The following is a 24,485-nucleotide window of genomic DNA, read 5'->3' on the forward strand; positions in this document are numbered from 1 at the left end:
TGGTGATATTTCACATCCATTCTTGAGACAGAAACAGGCACAGGTATCAGTGAACTGATGCATGATCAAGTACAGATCTGAAAGTTAAAAAAAAAAAAAGAAAAAGAAAAAAAGAAAAGCCAAGGAGTGGGGTAGTGGATATGCAACTCTATCTAAGTAGTTTAACTGTGGATCAGGAATGGATTATTTTCTAATGGGCTTTTACTTGATCCCCCTTAGGGTAGTAATAACAACATCAGACAAGAAGAACAAGGAAGTACCAAAAAATTACAAATGCCAAAAGAGTAACAATGACAGCTATAGTTTCTTATATTTAAATGTGTTAAGAATACCAAAATGATAAGTCTTACTTTTATGGAAAAAATGTAATTATCTTACTGCAGAAGAGTCTTAACCTTTATTTCTTCATAAGGTCTTACTTCTCATTAAAAGTCGGTATTAACAGTTACAGGAACCCATAATGGGAAACGGGTATGCCTGTCCTCTGGCTTGATACCTCTGTTTTGCAGATGAGGATCAAGACACACAAGAGGTCAAGATCCTTTTCAATTCCACATGTTGGCAAATCCTCAGTTTTTCACGATGTATTCAGTCCTGTTGACAGCTGTGGTATCGTTTGATGAAATCTCTAATTTTTGGTGTGGGTTGGTCCAAAGTGGCACGCTGAGAGATTGAAATGCATATGTGTATTGTAGGGAATAACTTTCTAGCACATTTGTTTCCATTTTTATCATAAATACATGTCACCATCATTTTCATGAAGTCAGAATTTGGCAATGAAAGTGACGTTTCCCCATTTTTCATGAGAGACCAAAAATCGTGAATGATCTGAGTCTCAACACTACCCATAAAACAATGTATTTTAAGTTTATTTGGACATACAAGGAGAACCTGAGATGAGGTTTCAAGTCACTGATTATTCTGGAATTAGAAATTTGTGTCGAAAATACTAAGTGAAGATGGAAGCCCGGCATGCTTTGAGAAACAAGCATAGGTTTTAACATTGCCAAAATTTGAATTCAAATCTCATCTATATCATTAGTCAACTGTGTGAATTGGGCACTTTCCTCATATGGAAAATGATAGTAGTCATCACTGCCATACAATCTTCTTATGAAAACTAGAGATACGTAGATTTTATATCCAAAGCATCTCCACATAGTTGTAAGTCGTGAAACAATAGCTCTTTCCCTCCTTTGTTCTAAATTGAGTAGTTGAGTTTTTTCCCAACTTTTATTTTGAAATATTTTAAATATGAAAAAAGGAATAATACAATGAGCATCCACTACATAGACTGACAGACTTTATTGACTTTATCTTTTATCTTTGTTGCTCTCTTTTCACTCATACACACACATGCATTCACACACATACACCACATACATATGGTATGTATTTTTGCCAAACATTGGAGCATAAGGTAAGTTGCAGACATCATGATAAATCATTAAGTACTTTTAGCATACATCTCAAAATTTTAAAAAATATATATAAACAAAATTAACCCAAAAAACTCTTTATTATCTCATATTCATTCCGTATCAATTTCTTCAGTTCAGTTGTCCCCCCAAAAAAAATGTGTTTTAAAGCTTTTTGTTGTTTTTCTCCTTAATCCAGGATTCAGTCAAGGTTTATTCATTGTATTTGGTTGTTATGCTTTCCCTTTTATTTTTCATGACATTGACTTTTGAAGAATCCAGATAAAACTGTGTTGTAGAATGTCCAACATTCTGGATTTTTTTTTTTTTATCATTCTCTCTATTCCCTATACTTCTGGTAAACTGGAAGTTAGACCTAGAGATGTGATTACATTGAGGTTAAATGTCATAGGTGATATAAACTTGATATAGTCCATCAATAGACACCTAATGTCAAGATTTCTTACTCCTAGGCATGCTACATTTCATCACTTGGTTAAGAGGTGACTGCCAGTTTCTCTCTGTGGAAAAGATTTATTTTTCCCTTTAGAATTACTAAGCAATTTCTGGAGTAATACTTTGGTACCACATGAATATTCTGTTCTCTAAAAATTATCCAATAATTTTAATATCCAGTGCTGACCCTTGCCTGACTCAATTATAACACTGGGACTGAGAATTTTAATTGAATTTTTTTGAAACATAATCAAACTTATAAATACACTTAAAATGTGTATTAAGTCTGTCCTTTTACATTGTGTCATACAGTCTGGATTAATATAGTATTGATAACTTCTTTTCTTTTTTTTTTTAATATTATTATACTTTAAGTTCTAGGGTACATGTGCATAACATGCAGGTTTGTTACATATGTATACTTGTGCCATGTTGGTGTGCTGCACCCATCAACTCGTCAGCACCCATCAACTCGTCATTTACATCAGGTATAACTCCCAATGCAATCCCTCCCGCCTCCCCCCTCCCCGTGATAGGCCCTGGTGTGTGATGCTCCCCTTCCCGAGTCCAAGGGATCTCATTGTTCAGTTCCCACCTATGAGTGAGAACATGCGGTGTTTGGTTTTCTGTTCTTGCAATAGTTTGCTGAGAATGATGGTTTCCAGCTGCATCCATATCCCTACAAAGGACACAAACTCATCCTTTTTTATGGCTGCATAGTGTTCCATGGATAACTTATTTTCTTACATACAGCACTTTCACATATGATGTGACATTTTCTACTTTTCTATAGACAAGTATTTTCAATTTATATATTGTTTTTACTAAAAATAAGTGGATATATTAATGGATATGCGAATACTATTATGAGTCATACTGCATGTTAATTTTATATACAAAGGCAGACAAAAAGTAGTTACAAATGTAAAAGAATATCAGGAATTAGAGATATAAAAAATTTGTTTCCAAGAAGAACGTAAGGAGACATGATGACTAAATGTAATGTGGTATCCTGGATCAGAAAAAGCACTTCAGGTAAAAAACTAAGGACATCAGAATAAACTTTAGTCAATAGTCATATATCAGTATTAGTTCGGTAATTGTCGCAAATTTACCATACCCATGTAAGATGTTAATAATAGGGAAAACTGGATATGGGGGTACCAGAATTCTCTGTACTATCTTTGGCAATTTTCCTGTAAATCTCAAACTATTCTAAAGTCAAATCTTTATTTAAAATTATTTTAATGTGTTTTAAATGTGAATCTGAATTTTAAGAACAATGATTAAATTTTTTTAAACATGCTTATAAAACAAAAGCCATGAAAACAGTTACAAAATAGAATATCAAATTCAGAGTTTTTAACAGAGCTGTATTCAAAATGGCCAATTTTTAAATGATATTGAAAACAAAAAAATAGACAAATTTAAAACTTTTACAAGAAAATGTAGTACTGTCTATTGTATGTATCTGTCAGAATAGGTTGTAATAACAAACAACTAAAAATATTAATGGCTTAACACAAAAAATTTATGTCTCACTCCTGCTACATGTCCATTGAGAATCCTATGTGTGGCTGTACTCAGGCTGATGGAAGGAGACATAGTGAGTCATACATACATCAGCTGCTAAATCTTCCACCCTGAAGTTACATGGGTTAGTTTTGCTCACATTTCATTGGACAAGCAAGCTACATGACCACACCTAACTTCAGAGGTGGGAATAAGTACATGAATACATGAATAGCCCTAACATCTACCATAGTTATGACCTGTGCTTGAAGCTCACCATGCTGTAGCTATTCGATACATAACTTTTATAGTATTAAATAGTTGTGACAAAGCTTTTGGAATGAATGGATACATGTTAAAGTCTGAAACAATTTTGAGTGTCAGTTGTTCATTTTTAATTTCAAGTTTATTTTAATTGTAAATGCAGAGCCTGGATTAGCCCAAACGAAATTGTTGGCTCTTTGTCTTTATTTTGTTTAGACTTTTAGAGATTTGAATTATATTTATGATAGTAGCAAGACCTGAGAAACTAAGTGTATGAGCTTTTACACGTAGTTAGAGTAATCCACGACAGTGTCCCCATATTGAGGTCTTGCAGGACCAAATAGATAAATAAATCAACATCTTTCATATCTTGATATAAAATCTGCTGATGGGAGGGAAGTTATAAAATCTGCTGATGGGCACTATTTACAATAGCAAATACTTGGAACCAACCCAAATGCCTATCAATGATAGACTGAATAAAGAAAATGTGGCACATATACACCGTGGAATACTATGCAGCCATAAAAAAGAATGAGTTCATGTCCTTTGCAAGGACATGGATGAAGCTGGAAGCCGTCATTCTTAGCAAACTAACACAGGAACAAAAAACCAAACACCACATGTTCTCACTCATAAGTGGGAGTTGAACAATGAGAACACATGGGCACAGGGAGGGGAACATCACACACTGGGGCCAGTTTGGGGGTAGGGGGCAAGGGGAGAGAGAGCATTAGGACAAATACCTAATACATGTGGTGCTTAAAACCTAGATGATGGGTTGATTAGGTGCAGCAAAGCACCGTGGCACATGTATACCTATGTAACAAACCTGCATGTTCTGCACATGTATCCCAGAACTTAAAGTAAAATTTAAAAAAAAAAAAAAAAAAAAAAACTGCTGATAGGAGAGAAGTTATGTCTACAGAGTCTACCACAGAGGTTGATGAAGGTGCTGGAGACAATTGTTATATTTAAATTTTAGGAATTAAAGGAGCAAGGTGGAAGAGAGTAAAAGTACAATTTAGAATTATTAATGATTCTTAAAGATGAAAAAGTCTTCTACCAAAGACAAACTAGCCACTCAGGACCTCAACTTTCTCATTGCTGCAATAAGGGAGTGCATAAACTACATAGATATACTGGCTACCCAAGATTACTTCCTAAAATCTGCGAGTCAATAATTTTAGAAATTCTCATTATAATGCATTTTTAATTATTTAAATGTAACACAAATGGTTTTCTAAATTATACTAACTCTGAGAAATGGTAATTATGAATAAAATGCAAAAATAGCAACTTGTTAAAGCATATAAATTGTAGTCTAAACTAAAATGTAAAGTCAGTTTTCATAATCTGCCAACTATTCTTCATCCTGTTTCCATAAATCATTTTGCATACTGACATTGAGAAAATCCTGAATCCAAAGTAAGTCTGTCTGCAGTAGATGAGACCTTGCAGGTGGGAGCAACCAGGAATGGGTTATGTGAATCCAAGATTTGAAAGGAGGTCACTGTGACATTAAGTTTGACAGTACATTGTAAGCCCTGCCTTGGGTGGGGCTTACAACAGTTTCCAAGTCAGTAGCAGAAAGGATCTTTTTGTTTTTGTTGTCAAGTAACTCAAAAGGTTTTCTGGTTTCCAGATATTATTAGGGGAAACTGACCCTTTGGTCTTTTGTTTAATCAAATGGCTTTACTGAGGGTGCCAGGTAAATGAGTCATCAGACTAAGCAGAGCAGAATAACAAGGACACCTCCTGTGTTCTGCTTTCTGCCTGTGATATTTTGCAGTTCAAGAATTTGATTTTTACCTGCAGGCATCTTCTCCAAATGTACTTTGGCTTAAAATACCTAATACCAAAATGAGTGATTTAAGGCCTCAACAACAACACCATCTGGGCCTTACCTGAGTATTTTTTGATGTTTCAGTGCACACACACATACACACATTATACATATATGTTTATGTATGCATGTGTATATTTATATGTATGTGTATACTTTTTAAAATGTACACTTTTTAAAATAATGGCTAAGTTTTTACAGTTTTGATGGTCCACCCCTAAGTCATAATAGGATATTTTAATAAGTCTCCTCATTTAAAAAACTTATCTACAAAGGACTCAGAACTTACTGTATTAGTTTTATATTACAGTGTAACAATTATCACAAATTTAACAACTGAAAACAACACCCATTTATTAATTCAGAGTTCTGTAGGTCACAAGTCTGGCACGATTGGCTGGGTTTTCTTTCTAGAGCATCACATGGCTGAAATGAAGATGTTGCCTGGGCTGAGTTCTTGTCTGGAGGTTCTAGGGGAGAAAATCAGCTTTCAAGGCCCTTTAGGTGGTGGACAGAACCCAATTCTTTACAGTTGCAGGCCTGAAGTCACTCCTTTCTTGCTGTCAGCCAGGCATCACTCTCAGCAGCTACAGGCTGCTCTCACATCCTTTCCACGTGGCCCCTTCCCTCTTCAGGCAGACAGAGGTACATTGAATTTTCTTGTGTTTCACATCTCTCTGATTTCCTCTTCTGGAACCAGCCAGAGAAAGCACTCTGCTTTGAAAGGGCTGGTGTGGTTCAGTTAGGCCCATTCAGATAATCACCCTTTCTTTAGGTTGACTGATTAGTAACCTTAATTACATCTGCAAAATCCCTTTTACATGTAGAGTAACATAATCATGGGTATCATCTTAGAGTTCTCCCTACCACATTTTCTTTATGTAGACCTTCACCATTATGTAGATTCAGTTTTTAAGTTAAATAACATGACAAATCATTTGGAACATTAAATGTGAATCATGGTAATGAATGACATTCAAGTTAAATTAGTTTTACTGTGAATGTAGCTAAAGATTTTGTGGTGCTGAAAAATTAATTGTAAAATAAGCCTATAAATGTATTTGATAATGGAACATTGAAAAAGACATGTATTAATGGGCTACTATAAATGTTCAGTATATTTTTGGATTTATTTGATTATGTCAGATGATAGTGACTAGCGTATCTCCTCAATGTATGGTGTTAGTCATGGTCTCGGTTATGCATTAATACACAAACTCATAGACATTAGAACTCAAAGATATCAGAAATCATCTGCCCTCCTCCCCCTCCCTTTTTCATAAATGAGGAGCCAGAGACTCAGAGAGGGGATGTGACTCAGAGAGGATAATAGATAGAGCTCACAAGTTAGTGGTAGAGTCAGGCCTAGAATACTTAGTTTCAAATTCCCTCTCTGGTAATAATAACAGTACAATTAACTGAAGCTTTTCTATGCATCAGGCACTATCCTAAGTGCTTTAAATGTATTGTTTTCCTTGATACTCACAAAAATTCCTACCTCATTCCTAATGAGATAGGCTTATTATTGTTGTCATTTCAGTTTGAGGAAACTGAGTCACAGAGCGGGTATGTAACTTGCTTAAGTGTCACCCACCTTATAAATGGTAGAGTGGAGACTAAAAGAGAAGCAGTTTGATGATCCCAGGACCTGACTCCTTCACTGTGCTCTGCTTTTCCCACCCCACTAAGCTGCTTCTAATAGGGCCTTCCATATGCAATTACAGCATTAGCACAGGATAATCTCCATAGACAGCTGCACAAGCTCCCCATTTAGTTATATTCTGACAATGAAGTACTGAATAGCAGAAAATTTGGAGTCTGGGAACTGTCTACAAATGCTGGTTCTGTCACTTACTATGTTGCTTCAGGGAATTATGTAAACTTCTGGGGCCCTTAGATGCTATATCTGTAAAATTGGGATTTTTAGCATCGTTATGAAGGGGATACATGTAAGAAGCAATCTGTAAACAAAAGAATTACATGCTGATCATATTATTCTTTGACAAATGGTGCTGGTTCTCATAACCCTATAATGGCAGATTTTCAAGTCGCTTTCGCTGTAATAGAGTCAGACCTTAAATTAAAAACTGTAGATCTTTGACATTGCAGAGGCTGTGTTCTGAGATATTTCAGAATCTCATTTCCTTTCTAAGTCATATGTTTCTTGTACATATCCTCATTCCACATGCTCAAATTTCACTGAAGTTTTATGTGTCACTTGATGGCAATTTTTTCACAAGGGCACTGTTCACAGGAAATGAACATTAAAGCTACATGGAGAGACACACTTGTACAAAATTGTATTACTTCTTGCTTGGGGTGTGTGTTTGTTTGTTTTTGAGACAGAGTCTTGCTCTGTCACCCAGGCTGGAGTGCAATGGTGCAATTTCAGCTCACTGCAAACTCTGCCTCCTGAGTTCAAGTGATTCTCCAGTCTCAGCCTCCCAAGTAGCTGGGATTACAGGTATGGGCCACCACACCCAGCTAATTTTTGTATTTTTAGTAGAGACAGAGTTTCACCATGTTGGTCAGGCTGTTTTCAAGTGATCCACCTGCCTCAGCCTCCCAAAGTGCTGGGATTACAGTTGTGAACCATCATGCCCAGCTTACTTTTTGATATAGTTATTTGAGGACTGCTCAAATGAAATCATAAATAATTAACTTCATAAATATCAGGATGTACTCTGCATTCTCATTCTTTCATTTCTCCTTAACATTCTCCCTCATTTTTTAAAACATAGATGTGCAGTTTTGGGGTGGGGGTGGGGGCTTGGTGGTTGTTTTGTTTTTTCCTACACCATTTGAAAGTAAATTGCAGAGTATATAACATTTCAGGTCTAAATACTTTAGCATGTATCTCCTAATAAGAAAATTCTTTATAATACATGTCATTATTCACCTTAAAAAATAACAGTTTTCTAATATCTAATGTCAAATGCATATTCAAATTTACTTTTATACTGTTTTGCATATAGAATTTCTTGTTTTGCTTTCCCAAACAAGAAGTTCGAGTACACTCATAACATTTGATGGTTAAATTTCTTTGATATATTTTAATCCAGAATAATTCCCTTACCTTATTTCTTTGTTTGTTTTCATTATATTAACTTCTTTTAAGAGACTAGGTCAACTCTCTTGAACAGTAGTCCATGTTCTGGATTTCTCTGATTGTTTTGTGTATGTGTGTCTATCATATATCTTGTTACTCTATCACCTGTTTTTGAAAATTTGAAGTTGGCTCCAAAGATCTGATTAAAAACAGGTTGCATGTTTTTGTCCAGAACAGCTTGACAAGTGATACTGTGTATCTTATATCCGGAGGTGCATATTATTGTCCCCTCTTAGTGCTACTAAGTTTGATCACTTGATTAAGATGGTGGCAGCTGGTCTCCCAGTGTTAAAGTACTTTTTTTTTCCTTTAACAATTAGAATAATTTATGGAACAATTATTTGGCCCATATGAGTATCCTTTCTACAACCTTTCATCTAATAGTGTTAGCCTCCCTTGATGAGCCTTGCTTATATCATTTATTCCAATGGAGGTTGCAAATTGGTAATTTTTAAATTTTATTCCTTTTACATTTACTAATATTATGCTGTAAAGAAGATCTTTCCCTCATTAGTAGGGGATGTTTTATATCTTGTTACAGTTCATATCAGTACAACATGTTTACCATCAGTTATCTAAAATATCAGCCTTAGATTGTGGAACTGAGTTACAGATCAGTCATAATTTATATTTCATATATACTCTTTAAAGCATTTTGGTGTACATTAATGTTGGAAGTAGAGAATGGATGAAATTTAAAGCAGTATTTCAAAATGGTAATTACTTGTAAGAGACCTGGTGAAAAGAGATTTCAACAAATCACTGGCAATATCAGCAAATATTTATAGACCTAAAAATAACTTACTGCCGGGTGCAGTGGCTCACGCCTATAATCCCAGCACTTTGGGAGACTGAGGCGGGCGGATCACAAGGTCAGGAGTTCAAGACCAGCCTGGCCAACGTAGTGAAACCCCGTCTATACTAAAAATACAAAAAATTAGAAGGGCATGATGATGGGTACCTGTAATCCCAGCTACTCAGGAGGCTGAGGCAGGAGAATCACTTGAACCCGGGAGGCAGAGGTTGCAGTGAGCAGAGATCACGCCACTGCATTTCAGCCTGGGCAACAGTGCAAGACTCTGTCTCAAAAAAAAAAAAAAAAAAAAAAAGTTATTAATACCAGACACTAAAAGAGCTACCTGTATGGTCATATCCCAAAAAGCTGTCAATATTCACAGTGTGGATAAATATTTAAGCCTGAGAAGAAGTAATCAAGTACAAATCATTTGTACTATCACCCTCTTGCTCAAGCTTTGGTAGCCTGTCAACTTTGCATCTCAACACTCATAGCTTTTGTAATTTGGGCTCAATTTTTTGTGGAACCCACTCCCCCATTACTTTACATGTGCTTTGGTCATTGCACCTCCCTTAAATGCACGTGGCTATCCCTATCTTTGCACCTTTGCCCATGCCGTTTCCCTTGCTTACGAAGCTCTCTTCTCACCTCTCGTTAAGTCCCAATCTACCTATTTTTCATGCCCAGCTCAAATCCCACACCCTCTATGACACACCTTCTTCCCTGACCTCTCCAGATAGTACTTCCTATCTGTGTCACATCTGTAGTACTTGACTCAGTTTCCTGTTTGCTCTTCTAATTGGTTTCTATTAGTAAATCACATCACCAAACTATTAAAGATCCTTGAGGACGTGACTGTCCGTGAACAAAAATTAAAAATCTCTTTTCACATTATTTTGGTGGGTTCTTGCATTCCCCTTGGGGTATCTAAAGTTACCAAGAGATGTGAAACTGTTGGCAAACTAGGCTCTCTCCTTTGTGTAGATTCTTTTTCCTTCTAATATCTATCACCCTACAAAAACAGACTTTCCTGTAAAAGTTAAGACTGGAATTTGAGGATTACTCACCATCTGTTTCTTTGTAAATTGTGTGAAGGCCTGGTTCTTTTACTATGATTAAAAGAAAGAGGAAAATATGGTGGGCAGAAATTAATCTGGCATTTAAATATTACAATGAAAACAAAAGATAGGCATAAATTAACCTGGCATTTAAGTATTACAATGAAAATAAAGCTTTTTTTTCCTTATGTTGAATCTTTTTGTTACATTAACAATTTGAACACTGTTTTAAATGGAAATAAAACAATGGTGTTTTGTGCTTACAGATTTTTTAGAAAATCTTCATCCCACTCAACATGACATTGTTTAAAATTGTTTTAAATACCTTTTCTTTCTGTCTCCTTAAAAAGAGCACTTTGTATTTACACAGTTCTTTGCATCTGATGATCTGAGAGCCTTGGCTGATATTTCTTACCAGATAGTGATGACAAAGCTGTTACACTTTTTGTTTCTATCTCTGCAGAAGCAGGAGGTAAAAAACTAAGGAGCACTGTCCAAAGAAGTACAGAAACAGGCCTGGCCGTGGAGATGAGGAACTGGATGACTCGACAAGCAAGCCGAGAGTCTACAGACGGCAGCATGAACAGCTACAGCTCAGAAGGAAAGTGAGTGAGGCCGCATATGATGTGTGTCTCCTCCGCGCCTCACCTGTCTCACTCTCTGTGCTTCCACAGAGACTTTCTAACTCTCATGCTCTTCAGAACCACTTGAATTTTCACTGGTTAATTTCCTGTGAAGAGAACTTTGCTCACCTGCCACTGAGCAATGTGACGTATCTGGCTTTTTATATCAAGTGAAATAGATTTAAGAATAAAGTGTTTTGCCTTAATGGCAAGTTGCTAAAATGTAACTCTTACAATGGAATGCAAATACAGTATTTTGCCCTAGCTTGAAATAATATATAAAAGCCCAAAAATAATAAGCATGCATGCCATACCATGTGAACAATGCTAGTTTTAAGAATCTCTATCCTGAGAATGATTGCTAAAAAATATGGAATGCTGGTGTATACTTAGTTCCATGTTGTAACACACAACTATAATTATTTAATTATATTAAATATAACAGCCAAAAAGAAATGCCACCAAAAAAGTTGGGGAGCCTTTTACATGGTTATCATGTAGCTTTCCTTTGAATCAACTGCCTCAGATATTTTTAAAGCGTCTGTAGCTTGTGTAGTTCTGTCACCAACAAATTAATAGTACTTAGCAACTAAAGATCTGGAAGTGGGGCTGTAAAGGACATTAATAAAGGAAAATGGGGTTTACTGGCCTCAGTGTCATCACCATGGAAGTATTAGATGTTTAGATAACCTATGTGTGGCCAGTTTACAGATGTGAGGCCATAGGAGCTGTTGGCACAGTATGAATGGTATGTCTCAGGATAATTTGTCTAGCATGATAACATAAATACAAGAGCTATAAATGGTTTCTATACGTTTGTAAGTAGGCTTATACGGGATACTTATAGAAACAGACTAAAACATTTGTATTAACTGAATATTTGAGAGTTGAGGTCGGGGGGAGAAATAGATTCGCTATTCATTAAAGAAGTCTAAAAAGAGAGGGAAAATCAACTGAAAAGTAAACGTGCACTGAGCACTAATCATTGCAAAGAACTACGTTAGGTACTGTTAGGGATATAAAAATGTTTACACTACAGCCCTTGCTCCAGATGTTTATAGTCTTATTGGAAAAAGAGGATGAATACCCATAAATTCATTCAACAAATATTACCATATCCTCCAGTGGGCCAGTCACCGTGCTGTACATTGGAGATATAAGTCATAGTGGGGAGGGAGTAAATCTCCATGGCTAAGATCATGGGGTTTGCAGTCATATAGGCCTGGTTCTCTCAACTGGGTCTTTTCTTTTCTTTTGTTTCCTTTTCCCTTTCCTTTCCTTTCCTTCTGTAGAACTTTCAGGTGCCTATTACAATATTCCAGGCTTGGTTCTAGGTGCTAGAGATACAGCAGTGAACAAAGCAGACGCCACTCCCCATAAAATAAAATACTGTCCTCACATTTACACTCTAATAGAGAAGACAAACAACAAGAAAAATTGTTAAAATGTATATAAAAGAAAAACTAGTAAAATATATAGTAGAAGGCCGGGCGCGGTGGCTCAAGCCTGTAATCCCAGCACTTTGGGAGGCCGAGACGGGCGGATCACTAGGTCAGGAGATCGAGACCATCCTGGCTAACATGGTGAAACCCCGTCTCTACTAAAAATACAAAAAACTAGCCGGGCGTGGTGGCGGGCGCCTGTAGTCCCAGCTACTCGGGAGGCTGAGGCAGGAGAATGGCGTGAACCCGGGAGGCGGAGCTTGCAGTGAGCTGAGATCCGGCCACTGCACTCCAGCCTGGGTGACAGAGCGAGACTCTGTCTCAAAAAAAAAAAAAAAAAAAAAAAATATATATATATATAGTAGATTAGATAGCATACGTGCTAAGGAGAAAAATACAGCAAGGAAGAAAGATGATCAAGAGGTTGGAGGTAAGATGTGACACAGGATAGATGGGGAAAGGGGAAAGGAGATACTCGAATGAAGATCTGAAGGAATTTAGTGAGCAGAGGGATATCTGAAGGAAGAACATTCTAGGATGAAGATTGCTTCAGTAGCCCTGAGGCAGGAGCTGGCCTAGTGTCAGCAGTGAGGAGGGCAGCACTGGGGAGGAAGGGTGAGAGCAGTAACGGACGAGGAATTAGGGCATGTGGCAGGGGTGAGGACAGCTTATATAGACTTTATGTATTGTAAGGACTCTGCTCTTACTGAGTGGGGTGAGAAGATGTTGGATGGTTTTGAGCAGAGGAGTGACAGGATCTGACTTCTGTTTTTGGCAGATCAGTCTGAATGCTGAGCGGGCAAGGGGCCAGGACAGCAAGGGCAGCAACAGGGAGAGCATTCACAAGGCTACTACAGGAATACAGAAGCTAGGGAATGGTGGCTTGGACCAGAGTGTAGCGTTAGTGAGGTCAGATTCTGAATGTGTTTTGACAGTAGAACAAGTAAGATTTATTGGTGTGTTTGATGTGGGTAATGAGAGAAAAGATAGTATATTTGTTTGCCAAGGCTGCCTTAATAAAATACGCAGGCTGGGTGGCTTAAACAACAGGAATTTATTTTCTCACAGATCAGTAGGCTAGAAGTCCAAGATTAGGGTGTCCGCAGGTTTGAGTTCTCCTGAGGCTTTTCTCCTTGGCTTGCAGATGGCCACCTTCTTGTGATATCTTCTCACAGCTTTTTCTCTGTGCGTACCTACTCCTGGTGTCTCTTCCTCTTCTTACAAGGACATGGGTCATATTGGATTAGGGCTCCATGCTAATGGCCTCATTTAACCTTCTCTCTTTAAAGGCCTTATGGCCAAATACAGACATATTAAGGGTTAGGGCTTCAACATAAGAAATTTGGGGTGACATCATTCAGTCCATGACAGAGAGGAAGGAAGACAGATGGCTCCAAGGTTGAGCAGTTGGAAGAATGAAGAATGAAGTTACCATTTATCAAGATGGGAATCTTTTGACAGGACCAGAGTTTGGATTTTTTGTTTGTGTGTTTGCAGTGGGGGAACAAGAGCATGGGGAGAGTCCGTTTTAACAATTTGACTTTCAGGTGCCTATTACATATCCAAGCAGATGTGTAGACTAAGCAGTTGGAACATAGGTCTGTGGCCCAAGGGAGAGATCCAGGCTGGAGATGTCAATCTAGGCAATAGCAGCATAGATGGCATTTAAAACCATGAGACTGGATGAGATTATCAAGGGAATTCAGACATAGAAAAAAGATAAGAGGTCAAAGAATCGAGCTCCAGTGTTTAGTGGCAGAACTAGCACAGGAGGTTAAGGCTGAATGGCAGAAGGGAAAAAAGGGAAACCAGGAGACTAGAGTGTGCAGAAAGCAGTGGGAGACAGTGCTTCAAGGAGGAAGGGGCAAGGTCAGTTGTGTCAAATGATCAGAGAATTTTAGTGGAGTGGCAACAATGAAAACATGATTAGACTTTCAAGAGAGAATGAGAGGAAAGAAATGGAAGACAGCACATAGAGACAATTATTTCAAGGAGAGAAATGGGGTAGTAACTGGAGAGGGAAATGGGGTCAGGAAAGGGATTTTTTTATATGGTGGAAGAAATAACAGCATATTTGTATGCAGATGGGAATGATCCAGAAACATTTCTTCATGTATGAAATAGGAGAAATAATAGAATGTATCATAGTGCAGCTAAGAGGATTAAATATGATAAAGCCTGTGATGGAGTAAGTGCTCAATATGTGCTGAGTGTTACTCATAGAAATCACAGTCTGCCCTTGCGACCAAGGAAGAGAAAGGCTCACCAGCAGAAGCCTGCAGTGCGGTGTGACAGGTGCTTCTGGTGTCATACGTGGGCTGCTGAGAGTACGAAGGAAGAGCCCTGGGAGGTGGAGCGGGGTGTTTGGATCCAGTAAATATAAATGGCAAAATAATAGGACTAGTTTTGCCACAATAACGAGGCTAGAATGAAACCAAGCTTCCTTGAAAATAAATAGGGATTGGGGATTTAATCTCATATGTTATTTTGCTTTCAGTCTGATTTTCCCTGGTGTTCGCTTGGCCTCTGATAGCCAATTCAGCGATTTCCTGGATGGCCTTGGCCCTGCTCAGCTGGTGGGACGCCAGACTCTGGCAACACCTGCAATGGGTAAGGATTTCTGCCACATGATTTCACTATTTTGTTTTAGATTATTGAAAATGAAATTCTCTAAATTTGATAGAATCTTCTCTCTCTCTCTCCCTCTTTTTTTTTTTTTTTTTTTTTTTTTTTTTTTTTTTTTTTTTTGGACAGAGTTTCACTCTGTTGCCCAGGCTGAAGTGCAGTGGCATGATTATGGTTCACTGCAGCCTTGACCACCTTGGCTCAAGAAATCCTCCCACCTCATCTTCCCAAGTAGCTGGGACTACAGGCACACGCCACCATACCCAGCAAATATTTTGACTGTTTTTTTTGTAGAGACAGGACCTCACTGTGCTGACCAAGCTGGTCTCAAACTCCTGGCCTCAAGCAATCCTCCTGCCTCCACCTCCCAAAGTGCTGGGATTACAGGCATGAGCCACTGGGCTCAGCCCAATAGAATCTGTAACAATATTATCAACAGGAATCAAGACCTTAGATTTTAGCAATAAAAAATTTTTAACCATTATTTCTCTTTTAATTTTAATGCTTTTTAAAGGAAGATATTATTGATAGAATTTTAAGTATATTTGAATTTAAGAAAATATATGGGAAATGATGAAATGATGTTAAACCAAGGTCTTTGACTCAAGTATTTTCCTTAGTGCATTTGTATATTAAAGCATATTTGTTTCTTCCTCCTTCCATTAGGTGACATTCAGGTAGGAATGATGGACAAAAAGGGACAGTTGGAGGTAGAAATCATCCGGGCCCGTGGCCTTGTTGTAAAACCAGGTTCCAAGACACTGCCAGGTAAAAACAAAAGAGAGTTTTCTATTATTGTCCATAATCCATATTGTTTCAACTTAGAGACCTTTTGATTGGTTTAGACCTTTGATTTAGTTAATCAAGGTTATTAATGGATAGTCCATTATGACTGGTTTGGGGCTGGAGTCATTTGTATGTTTATCCTGAATGAGTGTTCAATGAGGATGATCCGGTGGGGATAATGTAAGTTGTTAAATAAGTACATACATAGTAGAAACCACTGCAAAATAAAAACCATCCCACTTAGAAAATTCATTTTGTCACACCGTGTACACAACGAGTTCTTTTTTCTCATTAGCTAGTCTTTTGTGTTATTCTTCAGTTTCTCTAGAGCTTCAAAATTCTCCTCAGGAATCCATAAGGCTCTGGAATTAGAATAAAAATAGATGCAGGCTCCAAAAGTAGCATAAGCTATGTATGCTGGATATTCTAATTATAAGACTTTTACTTCCTATAATCTGAGGAAAGAAGGGCACTATTATAACTTCTTATGCTACATATTTCGTACTGAAATGTCATTATAATCTAAGGCGCTTGAAGCCATGGAAGGTGCCACAGTGCTCCAAATACATTGTGTAGAGATTGTTTGATAAGATGGATAAAACAATTCCTGAGGATTCTGAAACTTGATTTCTAGCCTCAGCATCTCTACTGATTGACTTGTAATTTTGACTCCTAACTTTTCTATTTCTAGCTTCAGCATCTCTACTGATTGACTTGTAACTTTGACTCAACTTTTCTATCCTTGCAGAAAGTTTTAATTATATAATCTATTGTATAACCTTGCACTGGTGATTAAGACAGTTGTGTTTATATATCTTAGAGCTAGTCAACTCATTCTGCTATAAAGAATATCATGATTTGTACATGCATAAAAAGTGGTTTTTAAGAAGTGTCTGTTGGATAAATTTTAAGCCATAGATTTTCTAATTAGTTGCCTCTTAGCTAATTTGATCAATATCACATGAAATTCCACTACTGTTATACCCACACCACCACCAATAAATAAGTACTTTTGAGTGATAATCACTATTTGTGGGGATGAGTGAATGAAACAATATAGCTTCAAGCATGTTAAATAGATTTAAGTATTGATAAATTAAAGACTGAGTAGGACATCTCTCAGGACTGGAAGCATTTCACTTTATTTAATGCAGTGTGTAAACCTGTATAACCAGTTGATGAAAATAATAATAATAAACTCAGGGCCTATGTTAACATCCCCTAAAACTCTCTGAGAGACACAGTTATCCACTGTTTACCTAGTGATTTTGACAGAATGCGGCTAGGCCAGTGGCATGATTGCTAGCTCTTTCAGCCAAAGATTAAACTGTGGTAAAGGTCACTGTGAGTTGGCCATTTCATGTCCATAGTTTATCGCTTATTCTCCTCTATCTTTTCTTTCCCAAGCACCATATGTAAAGGTGTATCTGTTAGATAATGGAGTCTGCATAGCCAAGAAGAAAACAAAAGTGGCAAGAAAAACGCTGGAACCCCTTTACCAGCAGCTATTATCTTTCGAAGAGAGTCCACAAGGAAAAGTTTTACAGGTATCTACCTAATTGTTTATCCCTTACCTAAGAAAGTATTTTTCATGGAGTCAGACGTTATACCCCAAATCTTTTCTGTTGTATTCTTTTATGTTCCTCACAACTGAAATTCTTTGGAAACTTTTCAAAGCGGTGACCAGTGCTGTAAAGCAATATACGTTGTCATTTTCTTTAAAGTGATTTATAGACATGCAAATCTCCACCACACATAAATTCCAGTCTCTCTGGATTTCTTATGACCTTAATGCTTCAGTATAATTTCCCCAATGTACCTTTAGATTCCACTAGTTAAAGACAACTATTTCATTATACAGATTTTAACTTGATATTTGATGTCAGAAAATTAAGTGAATGTACTTTAGTATTTTAATATATTTTACAACTTTTTCTATTTACACAGTTACACTGACATCACTCTACTTTTTATTTTGCCAACAGATCATCGTTTGGGGAGACTATGGCCGCATGGATCACAAATCTTTTATGGGAGTGGCCCAGATACTTTTAGATGAACTAGAGCTATCCAATATGGTGATCGGATGGTTCAAACTTTTCCCTCCTTCCTCCCTAGTAGATCCAACCTTGGCCCCTTTGACAAGAAGAGCTTCCCAATCATCTCTGGAAAGTTCAACTGGACCTTCTTACTCTCGTTCATAGCAGCTGTAAAACTGTTGTCACAGCAACCAGCGTTACAAAAAAAAAAAAAAACAAAAACAAAAAAAAACAAATCACAGGTTGCAAACCCTGGTAACACTGCATGCTTAATGTTGTGTCTTCTGAGCCTGTTTCTAGGGATACAAAGCGATCCTGTGTTCTCAGAGGAAGTTGCACACATTGTGCCCTAAAGAAGGCCCTCAGGTGAAAGAGCAGAGCTGTGAAGAACTATCAGGTTTGGAATTCAATGACATTCGAGTTCTGGTCCAATCTGAAGCCATGGATTAATCTCAAAGAATCAGTCAGTTTCATGCAACAGAAGCCCTTTTCAATGGCACCTTTATATTTTTATCGTTCCTTTTTCTTCATTTATCTAACCCCAAAGCCCTGATATGCCACAGAAATGGAGCTATACAGCCATGAAGCCGTGTTACAGGTCAAGGAGTGAAATCCTAGGAAGCATCAGGTGAAAAGTAGGAGACCAAAGAAGTGGTCAGGAACAATCATCAGCCCTCCTCTGGCCGGGGATCAGAGCAGTCTGTCCAGCAGGAAGAGTGGCAGACTCTGTAGCTCCACAGGCACGTCCTTTACTAATGCCGAGATGTGTTGGACTCTGAAAAGCAAAATTCTGTGGCTACACTGTACTGAATGAAATTAAAGAAACTTTTTTTGCATGGACACAGATTAGCTGAATACTTAAATTATTTTCTTGGGGCTGCAACTTGCAAAAAATAAAAATAAAAATCAGCCATTTTCAACAGTTTATATTATTTTTAAAAATAAATTTCACTAGTGCATGGTTTTAAAAAGGAGAGAGAATGCAACAGGGTGATACAAAGATACACCATGTTTATTCTTTAATCATAGTCTGTGTTTTGGCAGACATTACAAATGGAAATACTTTCTAGAAGATATTTAAAATTCTCTTTATGTGACAAATAAGTATAATATATTCAATTTATCTCCATCTTAAACATACAAATCTTATGAAGTTCAATATGTGCAAATTTTTCACATCTTTCTCCTCTCACTTTTCCTCTTCTCCCTCTTTTAATCTTTTCTTTCTCCCTGCCAGAGTGAACCTTACACTAAAAAATTACAAGTTGTGATCTGATCCTCTCTTATACCCCATGTTTAATTCAGAGCTGTAGATGCCTCTGAATTTGCAAATTTCTCAAGGGAAAAATAATTTTAAGAGCTTTCTTTATTGCAAGCATGTTGAAAAGGATTTTGCAACATGACTTGGGAGTACATTAAAGTAAGTCAGCATGTATTTGAAAAAGAAGATATTTGAACTTTTGCAGTTTATTGTACAGTGCATGGTATTTTTTTTTTCACCTTTAAAATTCCGTTTACAGGAAAATTCTAAAATCATGTTGCCATTGTGATGTCCAATAAATTTGTTTTTAGCACCAGCATTATTCATACAGGGATTAAAGTATTATTTGTAGAAGGTCTTAGGTTTTGTTTGTTTTTTAATCAGTTAAAGCAATTTCTTTAGTCAGTTTCCATTTACTATGTGAATAGAAACACTGCTAAAAATTGGGAGCCCTGAAACACAGGGCTGTTTATTCATTCATTTTTCTGTAGTAAAATTCAACTTTTCACAAATTATATTTCTAAAGAAATATAGCAAACATAAATCTGCAACAATTTTAAAGCTCCAATTTTTTGGTGACTCAAAGAAAGTCAGTATGCCTATTAATAGTTATTTGATGCCATCACCAAAAGTCTATGTGAAAATTTCCTAAAGTCAAAACCCCTGCCTTTGGTTTTACAGACAGTTATTACCATTGGGTGGTGCTGCAAGGTCAAATTTCTCCTAAGTTCCCCTATTTAGAGGAAAAGTCACTGGTTATTGTAATAAACCACCCATGGTTCTTTATGTACATTTTGATAACACATTATTATAGCTTGATTTTAATTCTTTGCTTTAATTTTTGAAATCCACATCTCATTTGTTTAAGGCCATGCACAAATTTTTTTTTAGTTCAGTGCTGACCATTAAAAACTATCATGCTTGATACGGTGCAAAAGTTAAAATGAGTATCACTAAAAATGCCTTCTCTTTATGTGGTGCAATATGAAATACACCAAGACTGTGTCTTGACATTCTGATGGACCCAGGTAAAGTTGTTAAAAGAATGAATAAAACTTTATTAAAATAATTTAGACACCTGTGTGCTAGCAACAATTGATTTAATAGACCTAGAGTGTCTATACTATCCCTTAGAATAAAGGTTTATGATTTTCCTGATACTAAGATGCAGTCACATAATCTTTTGTGCATATTCCTATACAAATTGTTTCTAATTTTAATAAGAAGGACATGACTGTATGGAATATTTGTACATACTTGTCATTATGCAGTATTTATTTAAAAGTTGGTGTTTGTTTTTTTTAATTTTCACATCTGCACCTCGACTTGTGGTTTAGTCATGTAACTAGCACTATGCCAGTGACCGTTGTTGCCCTGTACATAGTATGTTTGAAAAGTAAAGGGAATTCCAGTTGGAAAAAAAGGGCAGATGAGTCCTGTAATGAACACCAACTAATGTAAATCAAATTCATTCTGGTGATGGTATTTAACACTTTAAATAAAACATTTTCTTTACAGACATCTGCAGTGCTTTCTCTGACTTTTCTCCCCACATAGCCCTGAGCCTGCTACAGCTCGTTCCCTGAACTCATGTATCATTTAAAGAATGAAATCACCGTCTCCTACTTCTCAATAACATAAGTAGACTGCTGGTCTTAGCAATAGCCCTCAGTAGAGCACTTCTTCAAAATGCCAAAAGATTTCTGCTCACACTATTAAAAGTTGCTGTATTTTAAAAGATTGTTATTTTGGATTGAGTTGCTTTCTGATTAAATGACTCAGCAACTCACAGATTTTATGAGTGAAATTTTTAAGTTAGTCATGGCCTTCACTGACAGCAGAGTCACAAATACTCAGGCACAGGCTCTGCTAGCCCCTGGGTGAAGGTGGCGAAGGCATAGCTGGCCTTATGCATATGTGTTTCTGCTAAAGTTTCAGTTTTGCTTTGTGGGGGGTGGAGGGTGTGTTTTTGGGGTAGGGAGACATGTGGTAACCTGACATATAACAACCTGTCCAGAGACTGGCTTCTATGCGTGGATATGAATGGGTGACAGGATTTTTCCATATCCTTCTGGGGCAGTTCCTCAGCTGGGAGAAGGAACGCCTGTGGAGTTCTCATAGGAGTCTGCTTCAGGTCTGAAATTTAAGAGCTAGTTTGAATTCACATTTATTTAGTGATCTAACTGAAATCTAAGTCTAGCTGTCTTTCCATTCTTGGAAACAACCATTTCCTCCATTTCCAAAGACTCAACTCCAGTCCATTTCCCCATACCTATCCCGTATTTTTTTTCCTTTATCCCATATATACCCTCACTCTAGTGAATTGCTTTTATTCATACATTCCTGTTACAAAAATTCCCTTCCCTTTCTCATGTGCCCTCTCCTGAAAATCTCTTCTACTTTTCTCAGTAATAATACATATGAGTCCCTTCTTGCCACTCCCAGCTCACGAATGAGCTCTTTTGGCAGCTCCTGACAAAACCCTAACAACACGGCTGCCATTGACGCCAACACCTTCACTTTCCCAGGGACCCCAGATGCCAAGGCTCTATAGACAACAGTAAAGGATATGATATTCTTGTAGTGGATATGATAGAATTAGGCAACAGATCACCAAAGCTGTCTGCCGACTACTGATGTAACCCTTGTCATTCTGTGCATGTAAAAATCATGTGCTCAACGTGTTTGTCTCAACTCCCTCAGCTCGTGATGCCCTCAGTGTTCTGTGGGCATTTATGCACTGAAGAAACGGGAGTTCGTACAACCCACCTCTGGATTGTGAAATGTGTATTGAGAAATACTTTGCAAAAGAGAAATTTTTTAAGTGAACAAACAACAAATCCGTGCCACTCACATCTTCCATATGCCCTTACTCAGGTCACTTATTCTCCAGGGCATTCATTTCCTCACCTGGAAAATATGGAGTTTGAGGTAGATTCTCATCTATCATTAAATCAACACTTTAACTAAAATGTAAGCTCCTTCAGGGCAGAGACCATATCTTCAGTATCAAAAACTGTTTGACACATAGATGTTCAATAAATATCTGTCCAGTGAAGGTTTATTTAGTCCTAGCTTTTTTTTGAGGCACTATTTCAGGCATAGTAGTGAACAAAACAAACATTAGCCCTGTCCTCATGGGGCTTTCATTCTTCTAAAGAAGACACATTGGGTAAACAATTCCAAGTGTGATAACTCCTAAAGTGAAGCCCCCAGAATGCTACAGGAGTACAAAGCAAAGTGTTTCAACCCAGTTTAGACATTTAGGGAAAGCTTATATCTAAAAAAATGAACAGGAGTTAAACAGAAGGAGATGATGGCAATGGGAAGCAAGAGTGAGATGAAGACTATGTCAGGCGGAGAGAACAACAGGCAAGAAAGTGGAGAAAAGGGAATCATTACCACTTGTATTATCTTTTAGTGTCTAAAACAGTGATGAGCACGTAGGATGTGAATGAGTTGAATGAATGCATCTATAGATTCCTGCATTTGGGCTATTTCTAAAGCATTGAGAGTTTTATTGGGAAGATAGTTTTGATTTAAACTTAATGTGAAATCTATTTCTAAATGAGATAATTGATAAGGTCTAATCTTTCATTATATTTGAAATGGTTCTCAGAATGCTACTTAGTCCTTAATCCCATTAAATGGTTAAGCCTTTGAACATAGGAATCAAAGCCAGCAATTCCATACCCAGCACAGCACCTAGCTCAATGCCGAGCACATTTTAGGTGCCAGATATCCAGCATTAACAGTGAATGTCCCTCTCAAATATTCTCAGATAGATTATTGTCGGCCAAGCGCAGTGGCTCACACCTGTAATCTCAGCACTTTGGGAGGCCAAGCCGCGCAGTTCACTTGAGGCCAGGAGTTTGAGACCAGCCTGGAAACATGAGAAACCCCATCTCTACCAAAAATACAAAAATTAGCCAGGCACCTGTGGGAGGCTGAGGCACGAGAATCACTTGAACCCTGGAGGCTGAGGTTGCGGTGAGCTGAGATCACGCTACTGCACTCCAGCCTGGGTGACAGAGCAAGACTGTGTCTCAAAAAAAAAAAAAAAAAAAAAAAAGATTGTTGTTATAAACATGGAAGATTCCTGAGTCCTGAAATTTATGTTCATAGTTTGTGTACGGTTACATCAAAAAGACTTTAAACCTGTCGTGTCCTTAATGCATTTTGAGTGCCAGCTTCCTGTAATCCTGCCTTGGGGCAAGGGATCCTATTGCTTAGTATCTTTTCTAATCCATCCAGATTGTTCCTCTGAGACCTGCCATTCCCCTGGCCCCATATGATGGTGGTATAGAGGGTGCAGACTCTTAAACTGGGTCAATCTTTACCTTGCCTGTGAAGATTTGTAATTTTTTTGTTTTGTTTTGTTTTGCCTTGATACCAAAGAGGCAGTCCATCTGCAGTGACAAAAACTATCCCATTGTGGGGGAAAAGGCAGGAGCCTCCAGTGACAGTGTTTTCTGATATAGGATGAAAGTTGGTTTATGCTAAGAAAGTCAACAAAACCAAGTGGAGGCAAGACTTGGAGACCGAGAGCCCTACAGATTCCACGTTCCTAGTTCCATTACGACAGTATCTGTGGCATCCCTGCCCTTCCAAGAAAGCTTACACAGTGTAGCTGTAATTAGTTGGGTTCCTGCTGCTTGAGGTCATGAGTCCTAATTAATATATTTGGCCAAAGATGATTCTAATGAAACTAGAATCTCAAAGGAGCCATTGGGTTCACCTAGGGCACCTCTTAGCATGAAGGGAAACCTTAAGGGGTGGCCATTAAGCCTCTGCTTGACAAATGGATGGAGAAATAATGCTGCAATCCATTTCATTCCATAACATTTAGCCTAAATTGTATTCCTTAACACTTAGCCTAAGTCTCCTCCCAGTATTTTATACTTCCTGGGATAGCACTACCTTGCAGAAATGTACAGCAAATGGCTGATCGCTTTTCCATAGATAGTCCTTCAAATATTTTAGTGAGCTATGTTATTATCCGCAACTCTTAGAAAGCAGAATAGCATGTTGGCTTAAAATTCCTGTTCTAAATAAGAATGCCTGAGTTTAAATATTGTTTTCTCGTTTGCTGTATAATAACTATGCAATAGCTCTATAGCCTTGAATAAGCCACTTATCATGTCTGTTTTCTTATCTATTAAATGGGGAAGTAGAGATAATAACAGTACCTGACTCACACGGTTGTTGAGAGGATTAAACAATGTAACATAGACAAGGGACTAGCACAAT

At 37.5% G+C, this 24,485-nt stretch overlaps 1 protein-coding gene across 35 annotated transcripts in view; it reads left to right on the forward strand.

Annotated features, from left to right (window-relative positions):
* The window catches only part of RIMS2 (regulating synaptic membrane exocytosis 2), a 728,068-nt gene extending 707,318 nt beyond the window's left edge, over window positions 1-20,750 (forward strand). For 29 of the 35 annotated variants that reach the window (XM_025395359.1, XM_025395356.1, XM_025395360.1 and 26 more), the window contains 5 exons: window positions 10,923-11,064; window positions 15,022-15,134; window positions 15,816-15,917; window positions 17,343-17,482; window positions 17,921-18,868. In XM_025395359.1, coding sequence (XP_025251144.1) covers window positions 10,923-11,064; window positions 15,022-15,134; window positions 15,816-15,917; window positions 17,343-17,482; window positions 17,921-18,139 — 716 coding nt within the window. In that variant the 3' untranslated portion in view covers window positions 18,140-18,868. Of the gene's footprint in view, window positions 1-10,922; window positions 11,065-15,021; window positions 15,135-15,815; window positions 15,918-17,342; window positions 17,483-17,920 lie in introns of all 35 variants that reach the window. The other 6 variants (XM_025395354.1, XM_025395352.1, XM_025395350.1 and 3 more) reach the window with 1 other exon arrangement.
* Window positions 20,751-24,485: the final 3,735 nt, after the last annotated feature.

This window comes from Theropithecus gelada, chromosome 8 (assembly GCF_003255815.1).
Source record: "Theropithecus gelada isolate Dixy chromosome 8, Tgel_1.0, whole genome shotgun sequence".
Taxonomy (NCBI): domain Eukaryota; kingdom Metazoa; phylum Chordata; class Mammalia; order Primates; family Cercopithecidae; genus Theropithecus; species Theropithecus gelada.